Consider the following 21,339-nt stretch of genomic DNA (forward strand, 5'->3'; position numbering starts at 1 on the left):
AATGTAAACTCAATTCCTATGAATTAAACACACACACACACATAAAAACATTCTTATCCACATATTATTATTATAATCATCATTATTTCAGGAAATCTCAGATCTCTATCTCTTATGACACATGAAACATCTTTTCACATTACAGAGGAGCAACACTTGTAGTAGGGATTTCATTTCTCTGCTGGGATATTAGTGCGTATGCAAATTGAATATATTCTATACAGGAATATAACTAACACTGTTTGACCATTTCCCATTTGTATGTGCTTTTATTATGTGCATATTAAAATAAGGACATTGATTGTACCCTAATTAGTGTCTGAAGTTGATTAGACAAGAATAGAACCTTTAAAGATTTTCTTTTTAGTTGTCAACTAAATGCAATTATAGAGCGAATATTTCTCATGTATCAGTATGATGGCGCAGTGCATTGCACTGCTACCTCACAGGAAGGAGGTCCTGGGTTCGATTCTCACCTGGGGCGCTGTTGGCACCGTACTCCGGCGGGCTATCTCCCAAATAGGAGCCTTTCTGTGTGGAGTTTGCATGTTCTCCCCGTGCTCACATGTGGTTTCCTCCACCTAACGTCAATAAGGACCCCCACAAAAAACATGCCCACATCACCATCGTCTGACCAGCGATGGACACCTGGTACCAGGTCCCCGGGCGTGTCGACGAATGCTGCCCACTGCTCCTGGCTGCCCCCCCCTGAGGAAGGACAAGCCAGGATGCAGAAATGCAGAGGCCACATTTCACTGGCCACCACCCAAAAAGTGTGTATTTATATATGCATGTGTTGTAGTGCGGTGTGACAAATAAAGATTCTTAATGAAATACCAAGGACGATATACACTTACCAGCATACTTTCACCACCAAATTCTAAATGGTGTTAAATTAGAGCAACTGCACAGATAGTCTTATAATCTTAACAGCGTTCCTGCACCGGAACTGTGAATAAACATCACAACAAAAGCACTAACCAGTAAACATTTTTTAAGTAACATGTCATATCTTCAGTCTTGAGACCAGCAGCTAAAAAACAATCCAGTGTCCTCTGGACCCAAACATTTATAAGATCATGTTAATCGAGTTAAATGCTTGTAGTATAATACTGATACGAAATAAACTAAAAACTTTTGTTAAAAAAAAAAAAAAAAAAAAAGTTAATTTTTTCTCTAAAATACAAAATAACATGGAGACAAAAAACTCTCATGACTATCATAACATTGAGGTCAAATTAAAAAAACAAAACCATCCTGGAGACCAGCATTAGACCACAATCTATAAAAGCACACCAAGTCCTATTTCCACAGCAGGTAATAGAAATTAGCACAAAAAGGAGTACTTCCTTTCCAAAAATGCTTCCACAATCTATCATGGACACAGTTTGCCGACAGGCATCATAGACGGTTAATTGATGATTGAGATTTCCTCGTAAGAAGTCGGATACTTGAGTATAAAACGGAGACTGAGGCAGCGGGAGTCTGTCCTTATACTCTGGGCGCCATTTCAAGTGTCCAGTTGTTTTTTTCAGCTCCTTACATGAACGTCACACCTTGCCCTTGGCCAGGCCAATGCGCTCTGAAACGGTTTTGATGGGAACTCCTCTACGGGACACCTTTACATGAACGAAGAGGGTGGCCGGGGACAGGCTGGAGCCGTCCGCCTTCAGCAGGTGAACGTGTCGATAGCCTGTGCCGAAATCACAAACGTCAAAATCAAAATGGGGAGATCAACGCCGCAGGTCAACGTGAACAGCGTGCATTCTTGCGTACCTGTGCGGAGGCTTGTAAAAGGAAGGGTGAACTGGCCGACAAAGTCGTTCTTGGCCGTGTGGTCGTGGTCCTCCACCACGAAGCGCACCAGGGCCAGCTCAGGAACCTGCAGCTGGAAGCTCAGCGTACAGTTCCACTGTGGGTTAAAACCTGAAGGGGGCACAAGAGAGCTGTAGAAACCGCCTCTCAAACAAACTTGTAATGGCTTGAACAGGTTGGCAGTAGATGATCAAATGTCCAGTATATTAAAAAACAAACAAAAAAAAAAACCAACCAACTCTTAAGTTACCATTGTTATCAACGCGGTGTGTTTTGTCTCTGGAATTATCAATGGACACTCCATGAATTTCCACCCACACCTGAGGGTCAACAATGGAGCTGGCCTTGTTTGTGTTTATTTTTGGCAACTGTTGTGCAGATATTATCTGAAAGAAAAATGTTTGCATACATACATTTGCATAAGCAGTGTGTGTGTGTGCTGTTTCAAGAAGAGTAAACATTAAAGTCAACAAAAACGGTAATATATTCATTCTATTCAATTAATTGATTGGGCAATTATTTATGAAGTAACTGAGCCATTTAATATCATATCCAAAACTCATCACAACTAATAAGGACCCACTCGTATAGTTATCTGGGTGGGGATGTGTCCGGGGCCTCCTCCCGTGTTCTCCGGGTTGAAGTTTGATGTGGGGCTGCAGAGGAAGCTGGGCTTCAGGACGTATCCACAGCGACCGTTGGGGAGGAAGCGGCCCTGGTTCAGGTCCATCTGCTCCCCAGGCGTCTGGAAGTTTAGGGCCACTGCACATCACATGGCACAACAGGCTCCCATGATACGACAACAACAGCAACGTCTCAAACATGTCAACGACAGAAAATATTTTGGCTTCAATGACATTGGTGTAAATTTCTATTAAAAAAAAATATATATATATATATATATATAAATATATATATTTTGTGTGTGTACTCTAAGCCTTTCCCATTGGAGACATCTAAAGAAGTGTTTCGAGATTGAGCATCGTATCCCATCATGCCTCTGGTGCGGAGCGCTCACCCATGTGACAGCCGCAGATCCACATTTCCTGGGGGTTGTAGTTGGAGGACTGGAGGCGCTGTCCAGAGGGGTAGACCCGACTTAGCTGCCGACTGTTGTGTCTGACAAACAGCTTTCCTGCACGGGCAAAAAGGTGGCAGAACGAAGATCAGACTACGCCGCAGAATTTGACCCTCTGCGGATTTTTCAAGCAACTTTTTTCCTTCTGTTTTTCCTCACCCGTGTCTTTGATGAGCCTGAGAGTGTCGCTCTCGGAGAAGGACGACATCTCGCACGGTGACTTTTCGGGCGAGTCGTCAAATCCGCAAAAGGGGACGCTTCTGCAGTACACGACCAGCTTTGAGAGTTCTGGACTCAGTTTGGAGCAGACCAGCTAGGGATAAAAAGACAAAACAAATCAACCCGTCTAACCCTTACAGCAGGAATCTCTGTCCGTCCATCTTTACGTCCTTTGTTTTTCTCAACAACCGCCCATCCGATCTACTTCACACTTGGCGGGTCTATTGCTGGGGATCCAAGGACGTGCAGTGTCCAATTTGGTGCAACTAGGACACGCGAAACGTCATATTAATAGACTTTCAATGAACAGCTTTCAACATGCATGCTAAGGACTGAATCATTGACATTTTGTTAAACTGCGCCATTCGAATGTCTTAGAAAGACTTGAATTTTGAATGGGCATAAATTAGAAAGTCTAACATTTTGAACGGGCATGCATTAGAGTCTTACATTTTGAAAGGACATGCATTAGAAAGTCTTACATTTTGAACAGGCATGCTAAGGACTGAATCATTGGCATTTTGTTAAACTGCGCCATTTAAATGTCTTAGAAAGTCTTACATTTTGAACGGGCATGCATTAGAAAGTCTTAAACTTTGACCGGGCATGCACTCGTAATACCAAATACGCAAACTTTAAAGAAGATTTTCATCCATTTCCTCAAAAGCTGCCGACCTTTCCGGGATCCTTCTTTTGTGTGTTCCTGCCCCCGCCCGCCACCTCGTCCTCGGAGGCGGAGTAGAAGCCAGTGTGGCTCTTCCCCAGCTGACCCGGGTGAGGACCCTCCTTCTTCCCTTTCACCAGAATACGGCCCCGCAGCTCCTGCAGAGCGACCAAAAAGAAAATACGTATAAGAGTTCCTCCCATGCTCCCCGGAGCTGGGGCCCACCAGAAGGAAGCCTCTACCTCAGGAGACGGCAGGTCCTTCAGTGTTTGCTCGCTGAGCGGCTTTGTGAGCAGCTTATTGCCCAGGATGTTGCGGAGATGTTTGGCCATCACCGCCTGCTGCTCCACGGAGCAGTGGTTCTCCAGGGACAGGATGAGAGGGTACGGAGAGGCCTGCCAAGAACAACATACAAAAACTGTCACGCCGAGCCATTAATGTTAAATTGGGATTTTTTATTAACTTTTTTTATTAACGTTGTAATTAACACGGTCACGCTACGGTGTGCCAAGAATGCACCCGCAACCATTTAGAGCTTGGGTGATAAGACTGCGTGACATTTTTTATGATCAGATTTTTATTTGCAGGATAGAAGAAGCGATTGCCTGGTGTTTAAAATTAACTTCCTGAAAACGATGACTTGTTTTACCTTGAACGCATACTGGGCGATAGTTTCGATGACCTCTTTGAAAAACACCTTGGAGGTGAGAGTGTGTCCGTGGTATATGACAGGCTCTCCTTTATCTCCGTCCCAGCAGTCCAGCTCCACGCAGCGGCAGCCCTGGTTCAGAGCCCTGTCGGGGCGAGGGTTAACACAAACACGGCGTGTTCAATGTGGCTCTAAAAACACATGCAATGGTAGGCCTGAACGTCTACACTGGCTTTGTAGAAGGAAGCCTGGGAAAAGAAAGTGCGAAAGGAGAACTGGGATATTGAGTGCCCGAAAAGGCTTTTATATACACACAGTCCGGTCCATTGATTTTATGCCAACCGCCTGGACGTACATGCTTTAAGTTGTCAGGCATTTTCTATTAATGGAGCTGAAGCACATGCTCGTCCCGATTGTTCCTCCTACAAATATGACTAAACCCTGTTACATAAGTCAAATATATTGGATCATTTTAATCTGTTCTTGTCAATTTGGTCTCAATGTCGTGGGAGGTTAGAAGTGTAAGCATAAGTCGAGTTTCACATGTTTATCTGTGCTGTTTGATGCAAATGTTACCCATTATCTCCCAGACTGTATAAAATAGATAGTGGACACTGTAACCATGACCAGATTAAGAATAATAACAATATAGAGTTTCAGCAATTTACTTAAGATTATTTAACTCTGTTCCACCACAATAACTGATGCAAATCAAGTTTGAGTGGTTGTATTTCTTTAAATAAAACACACAACTAATCCAATTTGTCTCACCTTTTTAGCTGGCATATTTTAAGAAACAGCAATTCAATGCATTTGAGTTACGTATGTGCTCCTCTACAGTTTATGGGGTTTCCATTGTTGGTAGTGGGGTACGCCACTGATTGGGTATAGGTAAGAAGTCAACGGCAGCCGCAGGGAATTTGATAAAGCAGCGTTGTGGTCAGTAAACTGGATGAACATTCCCTAAAGAGAATAGCACCTTTGGATGGAAAAAGCATTACAAAAGTCAAATCATTTTAATTAGAAGGCAAAAAAAAATGTAGTTTTTAATTGAATTCTGGGACTCGTAGTGTAATCCACCCAACACAGACTATCTGATGGAACTTCCACTTTAGCAATTTCTTTAAGGTCTGCCCCATTGAAAATGACCTTTTATGGCAGGATTCTAATACCATGGTCGGCATCTAGGTTACTGTGATACTAGGTTCCTTCACTTCCTGTTTGCAGATTTGCGTGCTAATACCTGATATACGGCTCTGTGCTGCTGGTGCCGGTGACTTGGTCCTTGGTCAGGTAGGTGTTGTGCGAGGAGGAGATGAAGTAGTGTGCCAGGGGATGGCTCATGTCCTGGTAGACCCTGGCATGGTCTGGGTTAAACACGTCGTTCTCTCCCGATAGCATATACATGGTGAAGCCGTTCTGGGTCATGAAGTAGTTCTTCTGAGCTACATCGAAGTGGGGAATGATATTAATCAACCCTCTCAGCTTTGAGCGGGGGTTTTAGAGAAGGTTTTGCGTTGTGGGTGTTTTGAGGGGCCTACCCCAGTCGTTGAGCTCATAGCTGAGTATCAGGCTCTGGGCGTGTTGAAGGGAGGGATCCTCTCCTTGGTCGCCCAGGAAGTCCCGCAGCTCGGCGGTGGACAGGACGCAGCCATTGCTGGAGTAGTGTCTGAACACAGAGTCCAGCTCTGGCCGACGCAGCAGCTCCCGGCAGAACTCCTCGATCTCCACGTGATCCAGACGCCCGTCGCGCGACCTGTCACACTTCTGGGATAGAGAAGAAGCAGAGGAATACAAATATATAATAACCAGGGCTGTAGAGACTATACATTTTGTTTGAATGACAGAGAAAGCAGCTGCAACCTGCTGTTTTAAAGCCATCTACGGTCGTGGTACCGTTTATAGGCAGCCCCATAGGGGTCCCGTAGGAATGGCAGGGGGTCCTTAACAAAATTATTACTCCACATTTTTATATACATTTTTATGTTATTGTTTTCCATGTTTTAATAAAGCATTTCATGTAAACAGGCTTGTTTGTCTTCGAAACCGGTTCAGTGTAAACTTGTTTATGGTGAAAATGATATTTTGGCTGCATTAAATAGAAAAATATTTCTTTAGGGTTGAATTTGGGTAAAGCAAAAAATTGCAATAAGGCGATTATTTTAATCATTGGAGAGTCCTAATATTAACAGAAGGTGGATAACAGCAGCTATATTCATATTGTATTATCGAACCAAACAAGCTTATACATAATAAAGCCCCTTTCCCACATGGAATCTGTAACACTGCTGGATAAAAAATATCCAGAAAAGGCAGTAGGTACTCATTCCCACATTCCCACGGGAGACTAGGCAACAGGATCGGTTTTTAGACCAGCGCTTCACTCCCCGTCTCCCCGCCCCACGGACTCTTGCCTCCCCGAACTGTGAGGGGACAGAGCCCCCGTCCCGGACACAATAACCCTAAACCCAAAGTTATTAAATCAGTGTGATCTTTTTCAACCTGTCCTACACTCTCTGCCTCCGGAGAATGAATGTTCTCCACCTGTTCTCCCTCTCCCTGTTTACTCGCTCCCTCCTGCGGTGCAGCCAGCGGGCAAGCAAAGTGCTCATGCCCGATGTGCACAGCACCCCTAACTGTAGAGATGTCTGACCGGCATTTTCAAGAAGAAAAATAATAAAATTTAAGAATGTAAAAGACCTGACTGCGTAGAGACTGGACGTGTTTCAGTTTTTCGTCTTTGCAGCTGGGCTCCACTGTTTAGATCGGTCTTGCTTTTTTCCGAAATGTATTTTATCTTTTCGAAAACAGGAATATATATATATATTTGTACAAAAGAAAAAATGGTAAAAACCTACTATTTGTGCTTTATTTGGATTTGACTTCACCCCTTCTTTCCGGAAATGTTACGGCTTGTATTCCGTCACACTTCCATTCATAGCTGTTCCGGCAATTTGCCGGGAACGATACTACTTCGAGAGTGGGGAAATTTACGGGACATCCACACCGGCTCCCATTCCTACATGACGCCAATACCGAACATTGCCAGTGGATTTACGGCTTTCAGTTAAAGTGGGAAAGGGGCTTAGAGAGATAAACAAATACAGTAGCTTGTGAAGGAAGGCTGTAGCTGAAACAAGATTTCATGCTTTTGCAGAAAAATTGAATCATGAATTAAAGAAATAACTGTTTGGCTGCTGACCAGTCGCCACCGCTTGGAAGGCAGACTCCAGCCTTCAGGCTGTTTGTGTAATCTGATATGAACCAAACTAGCAAACAGTCCACCGCCTCTCCAACTCAAGGATTCCATTTCCTCCGCCCTGTCGGATTTTCACACATTATAGTTTAGAGATACTGGAGGCAAAAATAAAATGCTCTACGTATGAATGGCTCACCTTGAACAGAGAGCGGGCATACTGCTCATTCAGGTCGATGTTGATCATCTGCAGCAGCCACTTGACCTCATCGTAGCTCATTTTGCCGTCCTGGTTCTGATCGGCCCGTCTCAGGTACCCACGGATCCAGGTGTCAGGGGATCAGGAAAACGCCTCACATGTCAAGCAAGCTGCTCTATGGTTTTCGCAATAACTTGTGAAGGCCTCAAATTGTTGGAGATAGAAGCCAAATCAACACCAATATCGAAAAGTCTATATTGCTAACAAGCAATTTCCAATACTGACTTCATTTTCTCATATCTCTTCATACTGCAAAGTGACATCTTTGGAATCATTTGAGAGGAATGACTGGATGATGGAAAGGTGATAACAATACAAACATATGGTCACATTTCACAGATATTAGGACCAAATATTTAGCATTTCTCCAGTATTACACTTTTTTTTTTTTTTTTTTAAATCACATTTCGTTTAGAATTTCCAATGTGGCAAAAAAGCCATCACTGCAGTTTTTCTATGACTTGTCCCTGTGTACTATGCAACATAAAGTATGTTTGGTTCGATTCTATATCTTATTTTTAATTTATTTAACTAGAAAGGACAAAATGAGTAAATGACATGACACATGACAATGATAATAGTGGATCTGCTGTTATGCCACCTGTTGCTGGCGGTTTTCACATTTCTGTGCTTTTCTTCCTCTGTATGAAGAGCTTTGAAGAAGTCGACTCAATATTTAAAAAAGCTCCAGGCTGTCTTAGAACGACGGTAGAAAACTGCGACATTTATACATAGTAAAAGATGAGACCTGTGATCTATCTAAGTGTTATGGTCTTCTAGTTACCACTGTTCTTACCATGTAGCTACAAGGGCTTGTACTTGACAAGGATATACAGACTATAATTAGAATGTGTTTTTGGCCAGTCACTGGTGAAAAGCACGTGTGAGGCTATGGTGTTCGTAGCGGATCGTGCCACCACAAGAAGCTCGACTCTACTGGCCTACTTGCAAAACGGGTCGAAGGCGTGAGAAGGATATTGATCGAGCTTCTCTTTCTGGGACATGTTGGCCACGCGCTCCTTCAGCGTGCGGATCCCTCGGACCCAGCGTTGAGCCTCGTCCTCACAGGAACAGCGCAAGTCCAGGCTCTTCCTCGGCCCCCGGAACACCACGGTGAAACACTGCTTCTCGTGCACGGAACCAGACAGCGACCGCAAGGCCTCGGACTGGCAGCCCTCGCGCACACACTCAACCTCCGTCACCGAGACTGGGAAAGGGCGACAGAAACACAGAGGGTTTGGTCAGCATAAAAGCAAAAACTCAGCTGACCCTGAGAGTCTCAAGTTGCTTGGTTACAAATGTGGTAGTTATAAAATGTGACCTGTGCCGGCCTGAATTCAGCGGCTGATGAAGATGTTTCCCATCTGGATAAATTTAAACCTGGAACTCGGTGACATCAGCCGCACAGAAACTGACACTGGAGTGCGAAGCTGTGCCTTCAATTAAATCCCCGAAGTCGCTCCCTCAGCACAGGGTTGCACACGCGGGCCAATCCCTCATGCTGCTGTGAAATATATTTTTACACCCTAATGAGGAACTGAGATAGTTGCACACATTCCTTAAGACAGAGAGAAAAGAAGAAATGATCTTGCCCAAGCAGGATAAATAGGAAAATATGGGTTCCATCTCTGACGACTGTATTAACGCCAAGCAGTGTCAAACTCTTTCCGCTTCTAATCTGGGTCCAGCCCAGTAAGAGACCGCCGCAGCGACACTGTCGTTCTGAAGGGGTAGAAGCAGAGCGGCTCGGGACAACGGCCTCTTTCTCAGGCCGCACGCTAGAAGGGCCCCCCGCCTGCCACCTCTTCAACACCACTGCCACATTCCTTGTCCTTAGTCGCGCAATAACGAGCGCAAGACTGACAGACGAGCGCAAGACTGACAGACGAGCGCACATACATGTGTGCAGTGTTGATCTGTGGGGTGTGGGTATGCTGAAATGCAATAGGCCGACACACACACACACACACACACACACACACACACACACACACACACACACACACACACACACACACACACAGACTTCCATTGTGACGGATAACAGAGACACTGTCCACTCAAGTGGTCAGATTGAGTCTGTGTCCCACACTGCGGCATTATCACCTTCACTCTGTCGCTGCCATGGTCCCCAACCTCCCTTCTCATACCGGGCAATTCTGAACCAGGCCCCAAGGGTAAACACTGTGCAGAAGGTCCCAGAAGTGCAAATACAGACATTCAATTCGATTTCATGGTCAGAGAGGGTGGATGAGGTTAAGCTCATGTAACAAAGGAAAAAAAAAAAAAAAGAAGAAGAAAAATAGACAGAGAGACAGATGGTTAAAACCTAAATGTCAAGTTGATGTAGAGTCTTGAGCTCTCCCATGGTCTGAGCACATATACAACTCATGTTTAACTCAGAAATCGTGTAATGGAGCGGTCAGTGAGCACTAATTCCTACATACTCAGTCCCTCACTTAGTTAGGATCCTGACAGGAAATTGCAAATGAATGTACTCTGGCTCCCTTGAACCCCCACACACACACACACACACACACACAAATACACATGCATGTCTTATCATATGGACAATCCCAGTCCCCGTGTCCTATTTGTCCAACTCAAATGCCACAGGAATGTACATTCTACCACTAAGTCTCAGTGTGTTTGTGTTTGTTTGTGTGTGTGTGTGTGTGTGTGTGTGTGTGTGTGTGTGTGTGTGTGTGTGTGTGAGAGAGAGAGAGAGGGATAGAGGGGGCAGGATTTTTATTTTTTTTCCGAACTAGAGACATCATAAGCCAGTGATCAAAAATGACATTCCGACACTTTAATGAGCTAAAACATATAGGATTACTGCTGGAACGCTCCACTGTTACCGTGGGAACGTGCTTGCGACCTGCACTTTACACTTGCTCGGCACATTCATCACAGCAGGCGATCGCAAGCATTTCAAAATATCTAAAACTATTCAGAATTCAATGAAAAATATGTATGTATAGTATAGTATGAATAAAGTACGAATGAATAAACAAACAACAACATAAATAAATAAATAAATTATGAGGTTCCCCATGGCATTGATAAATTAATAATAGAGAAACAAATAGATAAATCAATAGTGCCCCCCCCCATGAAAATAAATAAATAAATAAACGAATGAACGCATAAACAAACAAACAAACAAATAAATAAATAAACGAATGAACGAATAAACAAACAAACAAATAAATAAATAAATTGATTGATTGATTAATTAATTAATAATCAAATAAATAAGCCTATAAATAAATAAGTAGATAAATAAATACATTTCCTTGAATGCATTCTTCAGACACTGCAATACAATGGTGCTTGGCAAGGAAACACACAAGGCCTTTAACAAGGAAAAGGTGGAGGAGAGGGCGTCATTGGCCAAAACAACTGGAAAACAATGAGGGATTGAATCCAAGCTGAACACACTAAAAAACTAAAAATGGGGAAGTCCTGTTGAGTTCCGTATCAGCAAAACCCCCTTTAAATAAAGCTCCTTTGCTTAAATAAAGCGTAATCTCTCGTTTGTTGTTATTGCTCCCATTTTCCCTAAAGGGGAACCGTTCTCCACATGTGACTTTTACATAGTTTTCAACAGCAGGAGGTGGGAGTCGCTCCCGGTTCCAAAACATTCCGAGCTGCTTCGCCCAAACTGTTCTCTTTTTTCCTCTTGGTCCATTCCGTTCTTTCCACAACAGAAAGTCAGAAACTGGGCTTCTTAGGCCTCATTCCTTACTACTTGTGTTCATATGCTCCCAAAAGTGGGAGTTCAGTGATTTATTTTATTAAAGATTCGCTTGAGAAGACAGGTCAGCTTTGCCATTGCATGATTGCTCCACAGTCCACATATATGTGAATATTTTGCATGAAATTATATGACCAATAACCATCATCAACAAAATCGAGTATATCAATCGTCCAAAATCAAATATATTTGAGAAACAGTCATTAGTTATGCGGACATGACCAAGCAGGCAGAGGCAATGATCAGAGGAGTTAGAACAGCCTGTGAAGTTCAAGAAATTGCATCACTTTACTGTCATGCTCCTTAAAGACATTTAACTGTATCCCCATATTATGAGGCAATATATCCAGACTCATCTCACAATATCAATATTATAACGATATAGCCCTACTGTGAAGACTGCCCTTGCCACCGTCATGGAGGGGCTTGTGTGTTAACTCATTAATCACCTACATGTCTGCTGTGCTTTGGCTTTTCGGGAGGTCTTGGTGGACTCGCACCACACTGTGACGCCGTCCTCCAGCAGCCGCAGGACGCGGCTCTTCTGCCACCGCGAGGAACGCACCTTCACCATGTTGGACCCCTGCATCATCGCACACACGTCCTCGTTGTCCAGCACCCCTGGAGGGGAAGAAAATACATAGAGTTGTAAAAAATAATTGTCACTTTGTTTTACATTTCCATAGACAGTAAGCGATTTGATTCCATTCTGATGCCTGAAATTCTCTGGAATTTCGGAAAGTTTTGAATATGTTTGTGAAGTTAAGGTCCTAGAGCTATCGTTAACAGACAATTCATTCTATTATATAATTATAGAACCCAGAATCGCGATTGTGGCGCCACCCCTTGCGGCCGCCTGCGTGAGCACCGCGTGTCAATTACGCACATTTGAGTATTTTTCGTATTTTTTGAGCTTATAGCGCTTATTGTGCATAATCACCAGGTGTCATGACATTTCACTGCATATATGTATGACCATACGTGTATGTATGTGACAAATAATCTCTTGAACTTGGATCACTGAGCGCATGACTTTGCAGGGTCATTGTTTGAAAATGTTTCATGACATCATTACTAATATGACATGAGGAGTTCATGGACAGTTGACAGCCTGTCTGTCATACATATCAGTAAAGATATGAGACATATTCACTTCCCCTATTCCTTTTAAAATGAATCAAGCTGAAATCGCACAGGAGAAACCTAAAAACGTTGTTTTGGGTGTTGCCTCTGACGAGCACAAATTGAGGCGTGTTGTGTCCTGTGTGCAAGTTCTGCTTCCCAACCCTAAATGCCTGAGAGTGTTTTATAAACAAACCGTGCCGCTGGGAGAAGTCCCTTCATTCAAAGTTTGACATGGATTGTCACTATGGCCACAAAGAGAGGCACTTTTATGCACAATCCAAAAATAGTAATAATAAAACAAGAGACTCGAGAATCTACGTTTCTCCCAAAGCTCTGCGTAGGATTTTCTTGTCCCTATCGAACGCCAAGTTAAACATTGATTGCTGTTACTGATTCAAGTTCCGTCCCAAACAAATAAGAGGGCCTTAAACACAAAGAGAAAAAACCCAAAGGTGTACACATAACATGGAAGATTGACAAAAGGTGGAACAACAGAAAAGGGGGCTGAAAGGGACGCCTTGCTGATATTGAGTCAGATTTTCCTTTTATTTTATTGTTTATTATTGATCGTGATTTACAGCGAATGACACAAAAGACAAAAAAAACCTTGGTGGAGGGAATCCAGCACCCCTAATGGGAGCGCCCGCACTTTTCGGGGCTTTATGCTTTTGGGGACGAAAACAAACTCTCTCTCTCTGTCTTGTCAGATTATTCCTCATTCCAGAGCCTTTTTTTTTTTTTTTTTTAAACGCAGAAATGGCTGCTATGCTGCTTTTTTCTCCCCCTTTTACCCTAAATCAGCTGCTTTCCTTTCACTGAAGTCCGCCCCCCACCCGGGACCTTCACTGGACTGGTCGAATGCCTGACTGAGTTCCTCACAAGAGGAGCTCCTCCCACTGAGAACCCCATCATTGGGTCAAACACAAAGCCACCCCCGTCAACTGCCACCACCTCTCCCACCACCACCACAACCTTGTTTCCCAGGCGAGGCACGCCAATGACCTGAATTACTGATGGTTTTTTTTTGTTTTTTTTCCCCCCAACCCAGTGAAGCATCCCAGAAGGACGCTTTGTGTGTCCTCCCACAACTAAAATCTTTTAATGTCACCCTCTCAGCCACAGATCTGTCTTTTACTATCCCATCTAGCAGAGTTAAACAAAAGAAAGTAAACGAAGACCGGTGAAAACAGATTTACCTGGACAACGGAGCAGCCGCACACAGACGCGCTAAGTACTTCTATGTGACTCACAGGGCCCGTGGAAAAGAAAAAGCTTATCTCCCGCGATGAAACGTGGAAAATTCTGTTGACATAAACGAATGAGGAGGCCCACACACTGTGTGCTCAATACAATAATATCAAGATCAATCACAAAGATGAACTTCCAACGAATTATACTAATGTGAGAAAGCTGAGGCTGTGTATTGGAGATACAATACATGGCCAAAGGTATGCGGACAACCCACCGCCACACCCATAAGTGCTTGTTGAGCATTTCATTTCAAAATCATGGGCATTAATATAGAGTTGGTTGCTGTGGGGATTTGCTCCCATTCAGACACCAGAGCATCAGTGAGGTCAGGCACGGATGCCGGGTGATGGGGCCCGGTCAAGTTCTTCCACACCAGTCAGTAAACCATTTCTTCATGGACCTCGCCCAGCATTGTTATGCTGAAACAGAATAGGGCCCTCCCCAAACTGTTGCCACAAAGTTGGAAGCGCACAATTCTCTACAATGTCATTGCATGCTATGGCATTAAGATTTCACTTCACTGGAATTAAGGGGCCCAAACCATGAGAAACAGCCTCAGACCATAATTCCTCCACCACTGAACTTTACAGTTGCATTCACACAGGTAGCGTTCTCCTGGCATTCGCCTCACCCAGACTTGTCCATCAGACTGCCAGATGGTGAAACGCTCCTTACTCCAGAGAACGCATTTCCACTGCTCCAATGGCGGCATGATTTACACCACTCCAGCCGACGCCTGTCATTGCACATGGTGATCTCAAGATTGTGTGCAGCTGCTTGGCCATGGAAACCCAGCTCTTGGGGAAGAGTCCTTGTGCTGACGTTGCTTGCAGAGGCAGTTTAGAACTCTGTAGTGAGTGTTGCAACCAAGGACAGACCATCTTTGCACACAACATGCGTCACCTCTTGGTGGTCTACTTCTGTGAGCTTGTATGTGGGCTTCGCGGTCGAGTTGTTGTTGCGAGCTTCTAGATGTTTCCGCTTCACAATAACAGCACTTAAGGTTGAGCGGGGCAGCTGCCACATGGCAGAAATCTGATGAACTGAATTGTTGGAAACATGGCATCCTATGACAGTGGCACATTGAGTCACTAAACGTTTGTCTGAGGAGATTGCATGGCTGCATGCATGACTTTATGCACCTGTTAGTAATGGGTGTGGCTGAAATAGCCACATTAGTAGAATTTAGAAGTGGTGTCTGCATACTTTTGGCTGTGTATTGTACAACTAGCCTAGTTTAGCTGTAGGAAGGAAAGATGAAACACTTTATCTGCTTTTACTGGACTGTGAGACGATAGCAAACATTGAAATGAATCCCACAAGAGATATTTATCCAGCTGTCCATCACCATGGCGACCAGCGGAGGGACGCCTCCTACCGTAGGGGGGGAAAGAAGATCAAGAGACATCCCAGTGTTTCTTCCCGTCTGGAACAGCCTAAACTAGCACTAAAGCACAAACGCATATTACACAGGGTTCGGTTTTCGGTTCGGCATAACAATTTTACACTTGTTTAAAAATGGATACTTGACGGTGTAGGAGATGTGATACGGCGGAATGGCCGCTTAAATCTGTGCCCACGGCTGTCCGTCCTCAAAGGTGAAAGGAAAGTAGGTCACTACTCTTGACAGTGTCATACCCGATTACTTAGCAAAGTAATACCTCTCAAAAAAATATGCAGCTCTCTTGCCATTCGTTCCTTAAAATAAAGAATTGTCCTCATTGGAGAAACAAAATGACATGCTCCTTATTTTATCAATAGTTTAAGGGATTTATTTATTTATTTTTTTTTTAATACCCTAATCATGAACAATTACGCAGTGGTCAGGGCGTCCATTTTCCAAGGATCAGCGCCATTGAGAGTGTATCTTCCCTCCTATTGGCTGTCGGCTGGTGCTGCTCATTTGCATGAAGTTAAAGTGTGCTCAACTTTCCTTGTCGCCGTGAAGCTGTGAGCTCATCGCCGAACGGAGCTCCACCCCCTTGCCGCTGGATGAAGCCGAGCTCCGTTTGAAATGCATTGCTGCCTGTAGCTTTCGGCGGCGTGATCCTACCTTTAGTCTCTGGGCGAGACAACCGAGTAGAACGTGTTACCGAGCAAGTGTCATGGTTTGTCTTAACTTAGGTTCTGTCACAACTTTGCCACGTGTTATTCTGTCACATATCCTGTTTAGTTCCCCGGCCATTTCAGATTCAGTCTTCCCTAGAGTTCGGCCCCTTCCAATCGGCTTCCCCCCAGTCAGCACTGTGACATCATGGCATGGCGACAACGTGTCGGTCCGGTTCACTCTTACAGTGATGTCTAGTGTCTTGCACCCAGCTTTCCAGTGTCCTTGCCCGTCTGGTCCGGACCGCGATCCAACCTTCTGGATTCTGGACTTAGCCCTCCGCCTGCCCCTTTCCGATTCTTATCTGTACAGACCAATTTTCTGGCTTTGACACCGGCCTTGTATTTTTTCTTTTGCAATAAACCCTTGAATCTTTGCACCTACTCCCGAGCCTCCGTTGTGTCACTCGGGTTCACCAGACAGCACTCGTGATAGCAAGGCGAGAGAAAGAGAAGGGAGGTCCACCTTCATTTCAAAAACAGAGGGTTTCTGGAAAAACGGGGGATCAGGTGAAGGGGCTTCCACAGCACCACGCCGACATTTTGAACATTCAAGGGTGCTGCCATCGGGTTTTTGTTGTTGTGACCACACAACAAATCAACCGCAAAAGCTGGCCTCCTGTAACAATCCAATAAACTCTGTGTTCCCTGGCTGATTATTGAACAACAATTATGCTCTGATTCACTCACTGGAGCTTAGGAATTTCCAGATCACAATATTGACTCATCTAACAAAAAGGTTGAATTCCTGTCAAACAGTAAATCTATCTTCAACCTCTTTCACAAGAAAACATGTCAAAACATAATGATACCAAATGGGACTTAAGTGACCAACAAATTGAACATTTGAAAAATATGATTTTTGCACTAAGAGAAGTTGTCAAATTCATAATAAATTACCTTTGCCTTAAATGGGCTTCATTTTGAGAAACGATGTCAGACCTTACAGCAAAGGTCAAAACGGCAAAACCCTTTGACCCATTCCAAAAAAGACATCCTTCAATGAATTTGAACTGCATCTGTGTTTCAACTTGTGACACTCTTGGAGTGGCATACCCACAGTTGCTCATAGCATCATTTTTTTCCAAAGTTGTTTTCAATATCCATACTTCACCCTCCGCTTAAAACGAACACAATCCAGACCAATCCCGGCATCCATAGCCTAGTTGTTAAAGAACAATAAAAACTTGCATCCACTCCACTCAGAGCGGTGGAGCTCACCTGTTCGACCTTGACCCCCTCCACCTCTGAAAACAAACACACCTCCCCCATGTGGAGCCACGACGCTAACACTGGGCACATGTTGGACCTGTCAAGAGTTCAGTCAAACACTAATCTCCCCTGCCCTCCCCCACACTCACACACACAGTAGTAAACAGTCTATTTCATACAGGAAGGGAAACGGTGTAGGTAGCTGGGCTGAATATATCTGAGCGGACTGTTCTGTGATTGTGCAATGCATCGAATAAACAACCAAATCTTTCGACGTGTCCCTTCTGACCCTTTCACGGTTGAAATCGCGGGGTACGCTTTGTCAGTGTGATGTCATAAAGTAGAGCCAAACCAGAGAGTAGCGGTGGCCCTCCCGATTCGGAATAAGTAGGTAATTTTTCCTGAATTCCCCTCCAGGAATTAATTATTGTATTATCTTAAAGGTCCCGGACTCGTTGGGGTTATGTCAAAGCTAAGAGCTAATCAGGGGAAGTGTGTTGTTCTTGGCGGCACAGACAAGCACAAATCATTTAAAAGAAAGTAATTAATATCAACTATCCGTAACAAAACTACAGACGAGGGAAATGTGAGTACATAAAAAAAATAATTGTTCTGTGTTTCTTTTGTCATTTTGTACTAGCTAACACTAATAGCTGAGGCACACCTGTCAATCCTGATTTTTCCCGGGATTCTCCCGTATTTTACCCTTCTGTCCCGCTTGTTATAATGTTTTCCTGTAAGTCTTGTGTATTTTTGCACCGTGCGATCAGAGTGATCTCTGCTCCGCGTTTCTCCAAACAAAACAGTGTTTTTAATTGTTAATTATTCAAATTTAAAAGTCATGTTTTTTATTATGTTAAATTACATAATATTGTATTAAATCACACACAAACACACACACACACACACACACACACACACACACACACACACACACACACACACACACACACACAATTATTATTATTATTACAAAAAGAAGTGGCATCATTATGGAACAACAACCAAAATTGTAATTTTTCCAAAAATGGATTGGTGTATCATTTGAAATGCAAGGTCTTAAACCTCACTGAAACCTTGCCTCAAGCAAAATCAAACCGTATAATGGCGTCAACTATCGGAGTTAGATATGCTGATGCACATTAATAAATAGATTTTTCATTGAAAAGAGCTGAATATCACCACATACAAGCGAAGGGCGTGTCCCTCCAGACGGGTTTCAGTGTCTGACAGGTGCTCTGCTCCTTCTCAGCACTTCTATTCTATTTTAGGAGAGTTGTGACCAGGCGTTTTGTGGGGACTCCCTGAGGGGAACTGGGAACCCGGGGAGGACCCTGAGAACCAGACACCTTCAAGAGCTTTTCTTCTGGTTGTATTCACACCGGTAGGTAGTAGGAACTCTGAGGTGACGTCATGCGACGGTTGGTGTCAAGTGTGAGTTCCGTGTTCTATTTATTCTGTAACTTTCACTTATTTCACCTTATGAGTCAACCGAAATCTGTTTCTCAACAAATCTGAGGCCAGAAATAAATGACAAATAAATAAACAATCAGGTTTGAACCCTCGCTCATGTTAGCTCTACAAGGTGTCATTTAAAAGTTTGTCCCGACTTTCATAAGGCACGAGCTTGATTAATTACAGTTGGAAAATAAAACAAGTTAAATAAATACATCTACAATAAAAAAAAAAGAAAACACTATTTTTATTGTTATGTCTTCATTACCGCTGCGTGTACGTGGGCTGGACCAATCACCGTGCACTTAAATCTGGACCAATCACCGTGCACGTACGTCACTGACGGTACCTCTTGTGCCGGTTAGTTCCTGCACTCCCGACACGAGAAAATGGACGGTTCGTCCAAAAGTTCAGAGAACTTTGACCAAGTTCCCGCGGTGCGACAGCGCCCCACGGGATTCAAGAGGTTTATGGGAAAGGAATGTGCGCGGAGGGTCAGCGAGGGTCGTGATGAGAGGGAGTGGGCAGCGCTGCCGCGGCAATGGAGACTAAATCACGCGAAACAGAAGAGCGTCTTTCTGAGTGGGAGAGAGACACAGAGAGTCATCCGTTTCAACCGACGCTCTCGCACGAGTTTGGTTGTTTGGAACGGATCTGGGTCCGGCCCTGGTGAACACATTGGTTTTTAGCGCTTAAAAGTTAATTAGAAAATAGCCAATAAAAAAAATAATACACTAATAAATGACTGTTGAAACGTTATAAGACAAAAAGCTTCCGCGAGGAACGGCAGTGTAATCTGTGACATGGTAAATGTAAACAATAAATTAAAGAGGAAAAACTGCAAATTAACAGTTTTGCAACGACGGCAGCAATTTCTTTAGGCGACTGGTTTGGGGAAGCGTTAAGTCTGCAAGAAGGTACTTCAGGTATTTCACAGCAGAACAAAAGTCGAGCACAACGTTTAAGTCCTTACCGAGCCTCTTGAGCGGTTCGTACGTCTTCTCGGCCACCTTCCGCTGCTCATTGTGACTGGCTGTCAGAATCTTGCTCCTGCCCAACATCCTGCAAATGAGAAAAGACAGACGAGGAACATAAACAACTGACGCCAATTCCTCTGGGAAGACAAAACAGGGGGAAAAAAAAAAATGCAAGTCGAGGTGCAGGTGTCACGGTTGCTATGGTCCCACCTTGCAGGGATCAGTGCAGGCAGAAGGAGAGGAGCTGGTCAAGTTATCCCCCTGCACATGGAGAGTCCCTCCCCACGGGCGCGAGTGCGTGGGGGCGCGCGCGAGAGTGTACACGTGCGTGTATACGTGTGTGTGTGTGTGTGTGTGTGTGTGTGTGTGTAATATGATTCCGGTGGCGCGCACTCTTCGTTCCCCCTTTTTGCAATGAGCAAAAAAATAAAACGTGTCACTTTTAGTACAGACAGGTAGACAAACTGAATAAATACTGTGCACCACGGTACACAAAAAAAAAAAAAAAAAAAAAAAAGGTGTCCATACAGAAAAAATAAGATCAGTAAAAAGAAAAAACGGAAACGCAACACAATATAATCCAGCCTATCAGATTTAAAAAAGAAATCAACCAGGCCTATAAACTGCCGCCATCTGCTGGTTGTTCAAAGTAACTGCAAATACACCAATTCATTTTTAAAGTGATCCTCCAGTTGTTTTTTGTTGTTGTTTTTTGGTGGGGACGGGTGGGTGGGGGCTTTTTTTCTGAAAGTATATGCGATCAAAACAACTAAGTTCTTGTAGTTTTTTTTTTTTTTTTTTACTCCTCGTAGTGAAGACACAAAATGCATCCCCCTTGAATAACTCAAGTTTTTTGAGACGCTGGAAGATGTGCTTCGCTCCTGTCCCAGGAGCTAGGCTAGTCGATCCCATCCGTGGCCTTGCGTTGAGCTAACACGGTTAGCGTGCGGCCCGTCGCTATATCGGCTCGGGAAGCACGGGGTGAGTTCTGTATTGACCTTCTCGTCTGAATCCGGCTCCAAATCCCTTAAAGACCGGCTTATTCCGCCACCCTACAATTATCAGCATATAGTTAGATTACAATGTACGAGAGACGGATCATCTTAAAAAATAAATAGCCGAGCTGGTGCGGTTCTCTCTTGATTTTGTGTTGAGCAATCTCATAGGACCGTGACCAAGCAGAATAGCGAGCGCTGAACCGCTGACACTCTATCCGGTCCTCCGCCTCTACAAACACACCCACCCGACAACTCATACGACTTTACATAGCAACAAAAAAAACCAAAATGGCCGGGTTAAGACACCAGTCCCAGTCCTGTACACGAACAAGTCCGATCCATCTGCGTTAGCTCTGCATCACAGGTCTGCACAGAGGCTCCACATCGGCCCCCGAAAGACCACAGCACAGCGAGGGGACGAGGGGGGACTTTCGGGAGGGTCTGGGCGAATGGGCGGGGCCACCCACCCCGCTTTCAAGGTGGACTCATCACACATTGGCCGTGTCTTTCGGTTTACCGATCTCTAGCATGAGTACGTCCGCCGTGACTCCCTCTTCGGGAATGGGGCGTGTGTTGTT

General features: G+C 44.2%; 1 protein-coding gene across 1 annotated transcript; it reads right to left on the bottom strand.

Annotated features, from left to right (window-relative positions):
• Window positions 1-63: 63 nt before the first annotated feature.
• On the bottom strand, window positions 64-19,989 carry plcd3a (phospholipase C, delta 3a). Its single transcript, XM_080009013.1, has 16 exons — window positions 19,974-19,989; window positions 19,760-19,848; window positions 12,091-12,258; window positions 8,859-9,087; window positions 7,821-7,950; window positions 5,967-6,192; window positions 5,669-5,870; window positions 4,426-4,570; window positions 4,019-4,171; window positions 3,788-3,934; window positions 3,053-3,206; window positions 2,834-2,950; window positions 2,399-2,577; window positions 2,066-2,201; window positions 1,777-1,926; window positions 64-1,693 (listed from the first exon to the last, which is right to left on the bottom strand). Exons 2-16 carry the CDS (start codon window positions 19,845-19,847, stop codon window positions 1,551-1,553), a joined length of 2,367 nt encoding a protein of 788 aa, XP_079865139.1. The 5' UTR covers window position 19,848; window positions 19,974-19,989; the 3' UTR covers window positions 64-1,550.
• Between the last annotated feature and the right edge of the window lie 1,350 nt (window positions 19,990-21,339).

The sequence above is a fragment of the Zeus faber genome, assembly GCF_960531495.2.
Source record: "Zeus faber genome assembly, chromosome: 11".
NCBI lineage: Eukaryota > Metazoa > Chordata > Actinopteri > Zeiformes > Zeidae > Zeus > Zeus faber.

Coding starts and splice junctions, on each gene's coding strand:
- plcd3a (XM_080009013.1), bottom strand. CDS start 19,847: ATGTTGGGCAGGAGCAAGATTCTGACAGCCAGTCACAATGAGCAGCGG. Junction 1,927..2,065: donor ACACCGCGTTGATAACAATG/GTAACTTAAGAG, acceptor TGCCCCCTTCAG/GTTTTAACCCACAGTGGAAC. Junction 1,694..1,776: donor TTTTACAAGCCTCCGCACAG/GTACGCAAGAAT, acceptor ATTTCGGCACAG/GCTATCGACACGTTCACCTG.